General features: G+C 36.8%; 1 protein-coding gene across 2 annotated transcripts in view; it reads right to left on the bottom strand.

The window, feature by feature from the left end:
• ETFA (electron transfer flavoprotein subunit alpha) overlaps positions 1-15,985 on the bottom strand; it is a 77,488-nt gene that overhangs the window by 19,363 nt on the left and 42,140 nt on the right. The window contains exon 10 of one of the 2 annotated variants that reach the window (XM_034667996.1): positions 4,568-4,629. The exons of the other annotated variant lie outside the window; for it this stretch is intronic. Within the exon in view, the coding sequence (XP_034523887.1) occupies positions 4,579-4,629 (51 nt within the window). The 3' untranslated portion in view covers positions 4,568-4,578. Of the gene's footprint in view, positions 1-4,567; positions 4,630-15,985 lie in introns of those variants that run through there. 2 annotated transcript variants of the gene reach the window in all.

A 15,985-nucleotide genomic window follows, 5' to 3' on the forward strand; every position in this document is an offset into this window, starting at 1 on the left:
TTATCTGAGTCCCACTCTCCAGAGGATTTTAGTGCAGAAGCTAAGGATAAAGCCATCTCTTACTTGCACATTGTGATTTTTGTCTAATGCTGTTGTTAAATCCAAAAAGATTTATAACATGAGCCATATATTTAATTTTTAAAATTTTTAAAAAGATTTTATCTATTTGAGGGAGAGAGCACGCCAGAGAAAGAGCACGATGGGAGCAGAGGGGCAGAGGCAGAAGCAGACTCCCCACTAAGCAGGGAGCCCAACATGGGGCTCGATCCCAGGACCCTGGGATCATGACCAGAGCCAAAGGCAGAAGCTTAACTGACTGAGCCACCCATAAGCTTAACTAAGTTTAATGAAGCTTAAGAGCCACATTAAATTTAAAAAAAAACTAATTTTAATAATACAATTTCAATTCAGGCTAATTACATCTCAAGTGCCCAACAGCCACATGTAGCTTAGTGGTTACCATACTAGACAGTACAGATCCAAGATAATTTTAGAATAAGCTGAAGAACAGCTTTCTTGTAAACTCTACAAGAATACTATGGCACATGGTCTGACAGATCTAAAGATAAAATGATATTAGTCTCATGTGTCTGTCTGCTTTGCTTGTATTGGCTCAGAACAAGATCATTTATAGGTTGTTTTAAACTGAGAGAGAACCGAAAAGGAAAGTCAGCATTGTAACAAAGCTAAAGACCAGCACGAGAAGCAGCAGGATTAAACAAGAGGGCAGGCAACAGAGTCACAAGTAGATGACAAAAGTCCATCAAATTTTAGGTAGTGTGGACCAGTACAGGAAAGCCAAAGGCAGATGAAAACCACTGGCTTAATACAGTAAATTCATACTCTGAAAAGAAACTATCAAACGTTACCCTCTTATAAGTTATAATTTTTCTTAAAACTCTAGAAGGACCTGAAAAATCTATCCTTAAAAACATACTTTTCCAAAAAAAGTATCTAAATAATCTGAATTAAAAAAAATTTTTTTAATAGAAATTTAAAAATACTTGGAATGAAACACCCAAAACGGCAAAGCTTATCAGAATTGTAGGATGCAGCTAAAGTAATAAAAAAATAAAATTATACATTTAAAATTTTTATATTAGGACACAGGTGTACAGAAAATTAGTGAGCTAAGATCTCAATTCAAGAAAGCTGACAGGGGCGCCTGGGTGGCACAGCGGTTAAGCGTCTGCCTTCGGCTCAGGGCGTGATCCCGGCGTTACGGGATCGAGCCCCACATCAGGCTCCTCTGCTATGAGCCTGCTTCTTCCTCTCTCACTCCCCCTGCCTGTGTTCCCTCTCTCGCTGGCTGTCTCTATCTCTGTCAAATAAGTAAATAAAATCTTAAGAAAGCTGACAATGAGGGGCGCCTGGGTGACTCTGTCAGTTAAGCATCTGACTTCAGCTCAGGTCGTGATCCCAGGGGGATTGAGACCAATGTCCAGCCCTGCATTGTGCTCCCTGCTCAGTGGGGAGTCTGCTTGTCCCTCTCCCTCTGCCCCTCCTCTCCCCCTGCTCATGCTCACTCGCTCTCTCTCTCACATAAATAAAATCTTTTTTAAAAAGTTGAAAATAAAACCACTACATTTATTCAATCACTATTATAACTAAATAAATAAGATCAGAGAGAGATGGGTTCAGATCTTGACTATTCCACATACCCTCTGTGTTCTCAGGCAAGTTATTTAACCTCTCAAAATCTCAATCTCATGTGTAAATGGAGATAAACAACTCTAGCTAATAGGACTGTTGTGATCATTAAATAACTCAATCCATGTGAAGTATTCAAAACAGGTTAGATGCTATTATTTATGGTATTATTATTATTACTAAATGATCACTAAATCTTTAAAGTGGAAGGCACAAGCCAGCCAACTATTATCTATATTCCACTTTAAAGTGGCAACCACCACCTCAAGGAAGTGGTTACTAATTTGATATAATTCTTTAGGATAATCTATTGGGAAAATTTTTTATTGATAATTAGTTTCTTTATTGCATATAGTACTAGCAACAAAGTTGGAAATTCTGCCCAACTTTCTAGACAGTGCTGGCTGGCTTAGAAAGTTGGGGTAAATTTCTTTACAAGATTCTAACACAATCTTATAGAGAGATACATACCCCAGACTCAGGTACCAAGACATATCATATTAGTTATATAAAAATATATATATGGGGTGCCTGGGTGACTCTTGGTTTCAGCTCAGATCATGATCTCCGGGTCTTAAGATCAAGGCCCATGTTGGGCTCCATGCTTAACATTCTCTCTCTCCCTCTCCCTCTGCCCTTCCCCCCGACTTGTATGCTCTCTCTAAAAACAAAACAAAGTCCATATATATCCATATGAAGTTGAAATTACATGAGTTTATAATGTAAACTCATACATTCACTTTTTTCTGGAATTGGACAGTATTCTGCCTGCAGCAACTTCAGATCTGCTTTACTTTATTTTTTTTTTTTAAGATTTTATTTATTTATTCGACAGAGATAGAGACAGCCAGCGAGAGACGGAACACAAGCAGGGGGAGGGGGAGAGGAAGAAGCAGGCTCATAGCAGAGGAGCCTGATGTGGCTCGATCCCATAACGCTGGGATCACGCCCTGAGCTGAAGGCAGACGCTTAACCGCTGTGCCACCCAGGCGCCCCAGATCTGCTTTACTTTAAATGAAGTAGAAAGATTTAAACATTCACTTTTTTTGTTTATATGAAATATGAATATGAGTGGAGTAATTAAATCTGAAGCTTTCAGAGCAGAAAAGTCAAGCCAGTATTGCTTTATCTCTTTAAAAATCAGGTTTAAAATTTCTTTTCTACCAACAGTCTCCCTTTCTAGAGTTGGGGAAGGAACATAAAAAACTACATTTCTTCAAAGACAAAAATTTTAAAGACATCCTATAAGTAATTCTAGAGCTCAGAGATCCACTGTTATGTTCTCAACAATAACCCTCTGACAGCTTCAGCTAGGACAACATTACAAAATGGCAAATGCTTTCTCAACCTTCTTGTTTAGAAGACTACAGAGGCATTACCTTAAACAGCAACTGTTACAGCTAAAACACAACACACATACACAGGACAAATGCCAGCTTAGGAGTTAAATGGAATTTATCATAGCAAATAATGAACGTCTCTGAGAAGTAGATTAACCAAACTATATTTTCGAATTACTGCAAGTCTTCTGTGCATTAGTATTGCTATATTTCATCCTGTTGCTCATTTAAAAGGCCAAACTATTTCCTCTGTTTGCTAAATTGTGTACGTCTCTTCTCTTTTTGAAAGAGGCCCCAAAACACAAAGCACAACTATGTGTGGCTCTTTTCTCCAACAGCTCTATACCTGTGTTATGAAGTTCTCAGGCAGGATTATGGCTAAACTGAGTTTTACATGAATGGAGGACTTTACCCACACTCTTGATTTAAAGCTGAACATATGTCCCAAGCATTAGGCAATCCTCCTATACTAGGACTAGCTCAGGTTTTTGTCAGGAGTCAAGATGGCACACTAATCATCACAGTTACATGAACGTCTATGATATTTGGTAACCATGCTGTACTTTACATACATTGTCTCACTTAACTATGAGAATGACTCTATAGGATAGGAATTACTCCCATTTTATAGAGAAAGCACAGTGTCAGGCAGGCTGTGTGTTGTCCAAGATTATGTATAGTGTACCCACAAGGCTGGCTGCTGCTTTTTTTTTTTTTTTTTTTTAAAGATTTTATTTATTTATTTGACAGAGAGAGACACAGCCAGCGAGAAGAGGGAACACAAGCAGGGGGGGTGGGAGAGGAAGCAGGCTCTTAGCAGAGGAGCCTGATATGGGGCTCGATCCCAGGACCCCAGGATCACACCCTGAGCCGAAGGCAGATGCTTAGCGACTGAGCCACCCAGGAGCCCCTACAAGGCTGGCTTCTTAACTCAACTCCTTTGATTTTAAATTCAGTACTTTTTCTATTATACCACAAATAACTGAATATTATGACAGTACTGGTAATTTGCTTTAATGGAAACCACTAGTCTATAAAACTGCAGCATATTTATCTTGGAGAAAAATCACTAACACAAGATGAGATGAGATGAACAGCTAACTTAAGTTTATATATGAAAAAGTACCATCAATTTTAGGGGTGCCTGGGTGGCTCAGTCCGTTAAGCATCTGCCTCTGGTTCGGGTCATAATCCCAGGGTCCTGGGACTGAGTCCCACATCAGGCTCCCTGTTCCACAGGGAGTCTGCTTCTCCCTCTGCCCCTCCCTCCACTCGTTCTCTCAATCTCTCTCGCTCTCTCAAATAAATAAAATATTTAAAATATAATTTTTTTAAAAGATTTTATTTATTTATTTGACAGGGATAGAGACAGCCAGAGAGAGAGGGAACACAAGCAGGGGGAGTGGGAGAGGAAGAAGCAGGCTCAGAGCAGAGGAGCCTGATGTGGGGCTCGATCCCATAACGCCGGGATCACGCCCTGAGCCGAAGGCAGACGCTTAACCGCTGTGCCACCCAGGTGCCCCTAAAATATAATTTTTAATATTTAGCTATTTTGCAATTAAATGTGCAGCATTTACCTAATCCACTTCTATGCTAATTCACAGATTTTCCATTGTGGGAAATTATTCCTCAAGCGTACCTGGAATAATAGAAAGCCAAGTTTATTATTATATACTTTGCTAAAACTATTCAGATGATTAATTTACACTGAAATATTTGGGAATATGCCATCAAAGCACTTAGATATAGAATCAGTCTATTACAAAGCTTCGCATTTTAGCAGGTCAAATAAAAAGTTTGATTTTCAAATTTTTTGTCAGCAAGGTTTTTTAATTGATCAAAGTCAGTTAGAACTTGCTAAATTATATATATCTATGTAGAATTTTGTGGTAAGGCACCTCTGAGATTATCTATGTAATCGCTTTATTTTATCAATGAAAAAAATTAAGGTCCCACAAAATAGAGATGGCACTAGAACCTGACTCCCAAGCAGTATTCTTTTTCCCTTGCCAAGCTACCTCTTTCTTAAAATTACTAAGGAGAGTTAGGCCATTGCTTCTGCACAGCATTTCTTGATCTTTACTCTCAAGTTCTTACGATAACTTCTATGCCAAAGACCTTATGAGAGCTACAAGGTAACCAGAGGAAAGCAGTTTGGTGGTTCCTCAAAAAGCTAAACACAGAATTACCATATGACCGAGCAATTCCACTCTTAAATATAAACCCAAAAGAACTCAAACATATACTTGTATGTGAATGTTCATAGCAGCATTATTCACAATAGCCAAAAGGTGAAAACAAAACAACCCAAGTATCCACCTGCAGATAAATGGATATCCAAACAAAATGTTCATGGAATATTAATGGAATATTATTCAGCCACAAAAAGGAATGAAGTTCTAATGCATGCTACAACATAAATGAAATCTGAAAACATGATAACTATAATAAGACACAAAAGGACAAATACTGTTATGATTCCACTTTTATGAAATATCTAGCAGAAACAAAAATCACAGAGACCTACAGTAGATGAGAGATTAGTAGGGGCTGGGGTGGGAGGGAATGGAGAGTTACTGCCTAATGGGTATAGGGTTTCAGTCTGGGGTAATGAAAACTTTTGGACATAGATGGTGATGGCTGCGTAACACTGTGAATGTAATTATTACCACTGTATTGTACACTCAAAAATAGTTAAAATGGCAAATTTTATTAGATTTTACAATAAAAAAGTCATTAGAAAGTTATCACCTTGACAGAAGCCTTCACACAATTCTCCATCTTCAAAAAACTTAAGTTCTAGAATCCTGTGGTTTTGACAATTATCAAATTAAACAGTTCACATAACATTAAAAAAAAAACAACAATAACAGGGGAAACCAAGTACAGGATTTATGGGAATTCTTTGGAGTATTTTTGCAAATTTTCTGTAAAGCCAAAACTGTTCTCAAAAGTAGTTTACTTAAAAAAAAAAAAAAAAGGCAACCAGAGTTGTGAAGTTCAGCCCAAGTTACACAAAGACTCCTTTTAGTACTTTCTAAAGTTATAAGAATTTTAGTGGTGCTAATAATGTGGAAAAGGAAAGTGCCCATAAGAAAATAATAAATTTACCATTCATCCAACCTAACTAGAGACCCTCTAAGTAATCTCACTTCAAGGAAATGGAATACATTCTTTTGTCCCAAACACCATACCATTTCCCAAATTCCTCCTCAGACTACGTTTGGTTAATATTAATATATTACATTATATATTAATTATATATGTGTATATATAAAATAACTAGACTAAATTGTTCAAATATTCTTTTGTACAAGATTTTAAGTATTCATATCTTTGGCCTTGAACTGAACAAAAGGACTGAAGTACATATGCTAAATGATCAATTATCCTCTAAATAAACATTTCTTTCTATTATAGTGTCTTATGTTCTGACATTCATGGGCATGTTTATCACATCTGAAGCTATACATGAGAAAATAAATTAGCATTTACGTGAAAGAAACAAAAATATAATTAGAATAAGAACAGAAATTTAGAATAGTTTTATTCCTTTCCAGTTACTACACAAAGATAGCTAAGACAAAGATCTGTTGTCTACCCTTATTGATTTTCATGCCAGCTGTTAAATTAGATTGACTGCCTATACAACTGATCATAACAGCGGCATGCTTTTGAACAGCTATATACAGAAAAAGAGTTCAAAACCCTGCAAAACTTAAAAATTTCAACCTTATATATAAAATGATAGTGAATAAAACAACTTCACTGATATTGGTCCTCTGGAATAAATGTTTAAAGAAATCAGTCTAATAAAAATTAGTTAAGAAATCAAAGCCATAATTTGAACTCAAAGATATAATCAGAACTAATTCTCAGCAAAAAAGTTTTTAACTATTGCACAACTGAACAATTTATACAGCCTAACCCCAGTTTATAAATTCCACAACTTCTCCTTTGTCATTTTAAGCCTCATCGTCAGGACTCTGATCATCCAGGCCACGAAACTACCTTTAAGAAGCATGCTTAGGGTGTTTTCTGGACTGCGGGTCCATACAGCAGTTCTCCCTGCCCTCTTGGGAACAGAACATCAATTGCTTTCAGCTAAATGCACTCACATATGAATATTTTAGTACAATTTAATGCTTCTATACCAATCCCAAAGGAATAGAGCATCAATTTGTGAACACAGTTCTCCTGGAGTTAAAAGCCAAGCTGGATAATGCAGTATGAAAGCGCTTGTCAATCTTTAGCTTTTTAGCAAGTCAGAAAAGCAGTCCATAAAGTCAGTCCCAGCTGTATACAAATAACTCTATCAAGTTTGTTCCTACACAGACTTTTCAACATTAGTGAATTTTCAAAAGAGAACCCCCAAAACAAAGCTCCTTGTATTGATAAATTCCCCCAAACTACTTGTTCACCTAGTAACTATTCATCTACTCTCAGAGTTGATCTGTTAATAAAATACCAAAACATAGACAAAGTAATCGACTTCCACTAAGAAGCTGCACAAGTGTAAAAACACATTTCCCTGGCAGTAGGGAACAGATTCTTTAATGATTGCAGTATGCTTATGTTTGGATGCATAGGAAGGCTAAGTCACAAACAGAGCTTCTAAAAGGCAATCCAGAGAAAAATGTAAAACGGGAACTACCATTAAATATGCCAAGGCTTACAAAGTCATTAGAATTAAATTCTAGTCATAGCATAAACATGTCAATCCACTAAGCTCAACAAATATTAATGTCCTAACAAAATCCAGTAAGACTGTCAAATATGAGTTATAGAAATAAGATTTCAATACCTGTTCATAACTTCAAAACAAAAAAATCTCTTAGCAAACAAGGATTTGTGTAACTGTAAAAACAGCTAACACAGAGTACTTATACTATATGCCAGGTACGGTTTTAAGTGTTTTACATATACTTACTCTATCTTCACAATTTTCCATGAGGTAGAGACTATTACCACCATGATTTAGTTGAAAAACTGTGGTACACAGAAGTTAAGTGAAAGTTAAGTTACACAAGCAAGCAACGGTTATATGACACTATTACAGAAAACTTCTTTAATCTCATAAAAGATATCTACTAAAATGAGATAGCAAACATCATACCTAGTGGTGAAACCTATTAGAAATTACTGGAAAATAAGGGACAGGATGTTTATCATCACCACTTCCATTAACAAGTCCAGGGAGCCACAGGTGACATAGTAAGAAAAAAAAAAATTAAACAAAAGGATGAAACAAAATTTCATTATTCCCAGAAGACATGACTATGTATGTACAACACCCAAGAATCTACAGATAAATTAATAAAAGCGATAGATGAACATAAATTGCATTCCTATTTATCTACATTTATAAAGAAATTATAAAACTACCTAAATAAATGGAAGAAATAAAATCATGTTGTATAGAAGACTAAATATTGCAAAGACATCAACTCCCCAAATTAATCTATGCATCCATAGTTCCTCACTTGAAGAATTTTTGCTTCTGAGTATTTGCTACAACTTGTACTTTTCAAATCCAGAAGTCACTAATCAAATAAATTTTAAAAAACTATAATGAATTTGCATGAGTGCACATTTAAAGTGCTCATGAATCTCAGAGACTGCTATGTCCACTCAGCAGTTGTGTCTCAGCTATTTAACTGACAGGATCAACTCTCATGCTCACACCGTATAACTACAAAGGAATGAGAACACAAGGAGGTATCTATTTTGAGATTTTTTTCATCTTGTTGCTTAACTGAAGGCTTTGGACCATGATTCAGAGCATCTATTTCTGTAGTCTCAGGAGCCATGAAGAGAAAAGTGCCCATCACCTCTCAGCTTCTGAATGTGAGCTCCTTTACCAAGTCCCTCCCGCACACCCGGACTCACCGCTCAATACTCTCAACCCTCATGCCAAATCTCCCCCAGGCAAGTCCTCAATCAGTAAATCATCATTTTTAAATGGCTTTGGTTATTAGCTAAGAATTATTTGTTTTCATCACGCATCTTTAGCATATTTTCTCATTATTTATTCACATTACAATCATACATGTTTGGAGCAGTACAGAAGGTATATCTGATACTGTCCAGTATCACTGCATTCTGTCCAGAAACATACTAATCAGTTTAGTAAGTGTTGAAACAACTAATTTGTTTTAAATATTTTATATTATGTTAAAATCTTGGTGGATTTTTATTATTTAAGGTTTTGGGGTGGATTGGGAACTAATTATTAATTTTCTCTTTTAAAAAAATAAAATATAGGTTTGGGTTCTCTGAATTTTCATCAACTACACAACTTCAAAAATCATACTAAATTTGGATAATACAAACCTACATTTCCAATCAAAACTTCAACTGTGGAGTTTGATAAACTAATTCTAAAACTGCAAAAGAAAGGCAGAGAGCCAAGAATAGCTAGGATAATTCTGGAGAACAGAGGAAAGGGGAATTGCCCAATTAGATAATTTTATTATTAGAGCTTTAGTGTAGTACTGGCACAAGGACAAACAACTGACTGATAGGACAAAACAGAGAGCCCAGAAACAGACTTGTGCATGTATATAACCACATACGAGAACAGCGGAGGAGAAAGAGAATGTGTATTCAAAGATCAGTTATATGAGGATAAAACTGAATACCTACTTCACACCAAACATAAAAATCAAATCAAGAAGATTAAAAGCGAAAATGTGAAAAGCAAACTTTACAAATTTAAGGAAAAAAAGGGCGCCGGGGTGGTTCAATCGGTTAAGGGTCTGCCTTCGGCTCAGGTCATGATCCCACGGTCCTGGGATCAAGTCCCACACTGTGCTCCCTGCTCAGCAGGGAGTCTGCTTCTCCCCCTGCCCGCCAACCGCCCCGCTCATGCTCACCTCTCTCTCTCTCAAAAATAAATAAATAAAATCTTGAAAAATAAAAGTTTTAGAAAAAAATACAGGTGAATTTTGTTATGACCCTGTCTTAGGAAAGATTCCTTAAACAACACACAGTCAGTAGATATTAAAAAGGAAAAAAAGTGCAACCACATTAAAATTAAAAGCTCTGTTTATCAAGACATAGCTTTTTTAAAAAAGGGAAAGACAGCTACTAAAAGATTAGTACCAAAAACATATTAAAAACTTCCAAGAACTGATAAGAAAAAAAAATTCAATAGAAAAATGGACAAAAAGGTATGAACAGGAAATTCAGAGGGAAAAAAATCATTAACAGACATTTCGGATGCCTGGGTGGCTCAGTCAATTAAGCGTCTGCCTTCGGCTCAGGTCATGATTCCAGGGTCCTGGGATCGAGTCCCACATCGGGCTCCCTGCTCAGCGGGAAGTCTGCTCCTCCCTCTGCCTGCCATTCCCCTTGCTTGTGCACCCGCACACTCTGACAAATAAATAAAATCTTAAACAAACAAACAAAAAAACCCCATTTAGAATATAAAGATGCCTAATAATCAGGGAAAAGCAAATAAAAACAGTGAGATTTCATGCCCATCAGACTAGCAAAGTTTTTTTTTTAAAAAACTGTGGCAAATATACATAACATAAAATATACCATTTTAATCACTCTTAGGTACAGTTCAGTGGCATTAAGTATATTCACCTTGTCGCGCAACCATCACTGCTATCTTCAGAACTACCATCTACCTCCAAAACAGCAAAACTTAAAAAAACCAAAAATACCAAAGTTCGAAGAGGATGGGAGTAAAGGTAAGTTTCATAAGCTGCTGGTAAGTATAAATAGCTACTTTGGTTGACCCTTCATCAACATCTGGTAAGCTGAACACTTCCTATAATTGAGCAGGTTCACGCTCAGGCATATTTCCCTAGGGAAACACTAACATACAAGGAGACATAAGAATCTTCAAGTAACATTATTTGTAACAGCAGGAATTATAGACTAAATAAGCACCCATTATTAGGAAAATGGGTGAAGTATGACATATTTTATATAATAGGATGCCATATATCAACAAAACACAATTGAAAAACTGCTACCTGAATTAAAATGGATGGATCTCGCAAACATAAGCCTGACTAAAAAACATAAAGAACGCATACAGTATGCTGTTGCTATAAAGTTTTAAAAATGTATACAAAACAATGTTACCTATCAGTGCTCCCCAATTTTTTTATATCATGGCACACAGACAATGGTAGCATGTGGGTGGTACCCTGGGTTATGTGAACAAGTCTAGTCATAATATGTCTCCTGTTCCAAAGGCTGAGAGGATCAACATCTTGGCACACTTGTAAGTCATTCATGGTACTCAAGTTGAAAAGTTCAGCTATATACTGTTTAGGGAACTACAGATACACAGTAAAAGTGAAATGTACTGAAATCATCATCAAATGTAGGTAATGGTTACTTTTGAGGGAAAGGAAGGATATGTATTACAGAAAGTACATAGGGGCTTTCAACTGTATAATATTGTTTCTTAAATTTGGTAGTAAAAACAAAGGTGTATATTATATGCTTTATATACATATATATGCGTGTGTGTGTGTGTGTGTGTATACATTTTTTAAATAAATAGAAAAGAATGGGAAGCAAAGCGGATTTAGCAAATGTAAGCTACTTTTTCAAGCTTAGCCTACCAAGAAAGATGAAAAGGGAGGTAGCTAGTAGGGAAAAGAGGCTGCTGGGTAGACAAAGAATTTTCCTTTTTGACTTATAAAAAAGGAGTCAGCGGAGAGGGAGAGGTTCTGAACCCAGAGCACAGGGGTAAATAATGGAATACTGTCCTGAAGGATGTAGGAAGTAATGGGATCCAAGGACACAGGTAGAGAGATGAGCATTAAATTAGAAAAGGCTCACCTCTTTCTTTGATGTATATAGCTTAAGGTATATTGTTTTGTTTTTATAGAGAGGACAGTAAGTTGACTTGTGAAGTAGAAGGAAAGATCAGTGCCTGAGAATAAGGGAAATAGTACTATTTAAATAAGGAGTTTTAAAAATTGGTACAATTTAAGATAATGTTGATATATACTAACAGAGGACAAAATACAAATTTAGTTCAGGAGATCTATTTGTGGAAAACTGAGGCTGTGCAATCCACCAGTTTTTCCTGGACAAGTGGTTTTTAAAATGTGCTCAGGGCTCTAGTCATTCTGCAGAGAGGCCATTGAAACTCTTTCAGAAAAATGAGAAGGGAAAGAGGTACGTTAACAGCACTCTAGGTTACACCACTCCACTGCAACTGCACTTTTCCTATTATCCATCGGGCTTCCTCACGAGATTTCACTGGAAGAAGGGCTCTACAACTAAATCACTACTGCTCTGAAATTTTATTCTGGAAAAGTCAGAGCAGCAAGCCCCAAATCAAATAATTTTGGCTCCTTATGGAAATCAACTTAAATATTAGGCAACTGGCTGACATTGAGGGACATTATATATATTAAAAAAAACAGCCTTATGAAACCACTGTCCTATTTATAGTAAAGACATTGTTGAGGATGTTAATCAATAGTGTCCTCTTTATAAAGCCTCAAGGGATAAATCTCTCTCTCTGATCTTGATACCAGGCCAAATTATGCTTCCCATGTGCAATCAGTTTGTTTTTACCTTAGGAAAACTGTCAGTCAGGACACTGATCTCGTTTCCCAATATGAACTGGCTTCTAGAAAACCTAGTGCCAAATTTGCAGACTAGATCTGGCAAATGGATAGAATGATATAGAATTTATTTTCTTTAAAACCTCTCTCCTAGTTTTAACATATCTCCAACCTTTGTTTATCTTCCATCTGAGTTTTCTCAAGACCAAACTGTCACCCAGCACCTCCCCTGAAGAGACAAAAGGCAGGTGGCTACTACAGGTGGGGGAGTGGGGAATAGGAATAAAAACACTAAGAAGAGTATAGAAGGCCTAAGGTTGAGGCTAAATAAGAAGTGAGTTACTCCTTACTACAACCATGAGACTAAAGGTTAAAGAGCTGTGACAACGAAATGCAATACCTGACCCTAAACCGGATTCTGTACGGAGATGGGACAATGCTATAATGAGCATTACAAAACTAAATGATAAAACTGGAATTTCCCATTAGAATATGGAAAATGAATTAGAATTTAAATTGACAAAATCCAAATATGGAATATAAGTGTACTTTGGTTGTGTAAGAGAATATTTCTATACTTGGAAAATACACACTAAAGGGGCACCTGGGAGGCTCAGTTGGTTAAGTGTCTGACTCATGATTTTGGCTCAGGTCATGATCTCACGTGTTATGAGATTGCGCCCCCATTGGGCTCCATGCTCAGCAGGGAGTCTGCTTGAGATACTCCCTCTCCCTCTCCCCCTACTTGTGCTTGCTCTCTCTCTCAAATAAATAAATTAATAAAAGAAATACACACTAAAGTATTTAGTGGTCATGATGTTACTGTCATATGTTCAGGAAAAAAATCCCTGTGTGTCTATGTGTATACACATACACACTGTACTATTTTTAATTTTCAACTTTTTGTAAGTTTGAAACTATTTTCAAATAAAAAGTTAATTAAAAAATAAAGAGGAATACAGAAGAATTTGTTTAACAGTAAGCTACAGATTAGTGGTTCCCCACCACTAGGTCTGAATTCTTGCAGGGATCATGAACCCATAAATGTACCAGGAATTGTTCTCTATATGTTCGATAATCTTCCATAAGCATGTGTAAACTGCTATGAATGATAAAACAAAAATGTATTTAAAAGTATAACTAAATTCATGGCATCTTTTGGGTACTATATATTTTCCTATTTTCTCAAATAATTGGTAATAAAAGTGTTTTGTGAGGATAACAAAATTAGCCTTTGTGTCCCCTAACTTGAATAGGGAACTTCTTACTGTTTTCATCAGAAAACCACAGTGATGCTTCCCATAACTATTACAGAATGGCAACAAAATAGAACACAGGATCTTCAAAGAATATAAAGTTGAGAGGAATGTGAATAAAAAAAAAATCAAGCTTTATAAGATTCAAGAGGCTTCAATGGTGAAAAACCCCAAATTTAATATGACAGTGTTCAGCTTTCAACACAAAGAACACTTCATTATTATTAGACAAGGGAGACGTGGTTTAATAAACAATAAAATATGGGTGAAGGAGAAGACTGTGAGTTTGGATGTCCACAAGTGTAATACATGCCAACAGTGGGATATGCCTGCCAAAAACTTAATGCAATATTAAGTAGCATTAATTAAAATATTATTTAGGAAGATAATCTAATTCTGTACTCATCAGAACACATGTGAAGTAATGCATTTGATTCTGGGCCTTAGGACTCCTGCACACTGTCCTGAGGGAACTGCTTATTATCAGACTAAACCTTCCTGCAGAGAAAAATCATGAAACCTTGTTAAAATACAGATAGCAACTATTTAAATACTCTGGAGATCAACCAATACAGGGAGCATTTAAGAAAGCCGAATTCTGTAGGGGAGTTCCCTCATCCCTCACAAGATGAGTCTACCTTATACCACTACTTTCTCCCTTGGGGCATTTGCAGATTTCCCACAGGGGATAAAAGCCAATCAGAAAGCAATCACTTTGGATAGAAACCTGCAGCCTTATTAGTTGAGGAAACACACAATTTGTAGCTGGAAAGGAAGGAAAAAGTTCCAGAGAGAAAAACCACAAACTCTACATATATACTCTGCTTAAAACTCTGGTCCCTGCATTAGAGATGTGCAAGTTGGCTTCTCAGCTGCCTGGCTAGTACTAAAAGAGAAGACAGTATGGAGTTTCAGTTTTGTTTTGTTTTAGTTATATTTGTTCAGAATCAATACCAACTAATCATTGAAGAATTCCTTTATGTGAATGGTTGGCAACAAAAATGGTGCTGAAATAAATAGTCAGGGTTAAATAACTTTTTTGAATCTCATTATCCCGGAAAAACTGTATTGACCTTTGCATGGATGATGCAAAAAAACAATAGTGGGTAGAACTACTGTGTGCATTAGTCCAGACAGCTGCACCAAACTGAACTAGTTGTCACTGTATTCTTCAAGGCCATACATTGTCTAAAAAACCTGAAAAATAAAAAGCTGGTTTCACTTAAGATTATTCATTTTTTTTTTTAAGATTTTATTTATTTATTTGACAGACAGGCAGTGAGAGAGGGAACACAAGCAGGGGGAGTGGGAGAGGGAGAAGCAGGCTCCCAGCGGACGAGCCTGATGCGGGGCTCGATCCCAGAATGCCGGGATCACGCCCGGAGCTGAAGGCAGACGCTTAACGACTGCGCTACCCAGGCGCCCCTCACTTAAGATTATTCTTGATGAAGCAGTATAAATTATTAGTTTTATTAAACCTTGACCTTTGAGCACACACTTTTTAGTATTCTGTATTATAAACTATGAAGTGGAATACTGTATTCCACTGTATATCAAAGCACAACAATTGTCATGAGGAAAATCACTTGGGTGATGGTTTGAGTTACAAGCTGAACCAGGCACTTTTTTTATGGAACAACATTTTTTTTTTAATATTTTTTTATTATGTTAGTCACCATACAGTACATCCCTGGTTTTTGATGTAAAGTTCCATGATTCATTAGTTGCATATAACACCCAGTGCACCATGCAATACGTGCCCTCCTTACTACCCATCACCCGCCTATCCCATTCCCCCATCCCCCTCCCCTCCGAAGCCCTCAGTCTGTTTCTCAGAGTCCATAGGCTCTCACGCTTCACTCCCCCCTCTGACTACCCCCCTTTCTTTATCCCTTTCTTCCCCTACTGATCTTCCTAGTTCTTAAGTTCCATAGATGAGAGAAACCATATGAAAATTGTCTTTCTCTGCTTAACTTATTTCACTTAGCATTATCTCCTCCAGTGCCATCCATGTTGCAGCAAATGTTGAGAACTCGTTCCTTCTGATAGCTGAGTAATAATTCCATTGTATATATGGACCACAACTTCTTAATCCAGTCATCTGTTGAAGGGCATCTCGGCTCCTTCCACGATTTAGCTATTGTGGACAATGCTGCTATGAACATTGGGGTGCATATGGCCCTTCTCTTCACTA

The sequence above is a fragment of the Ailuropoda melanoleuca genome, chromosome 9, assembly GCF_002007445.2.
Source record: "Ailuropoda melanoleuca isolate Jingjing chromosome 9, ASM200744v2, whole genome shotgun sequence".
In the NCBI taxonomy this organism is placed as follows: domain Eukaryota; kingdom Metazoa; phylum Chordata; class Mammalia; order Carnivora; family Ursidae; genus Ailuropoda; species Ailuropoda melanoleuca.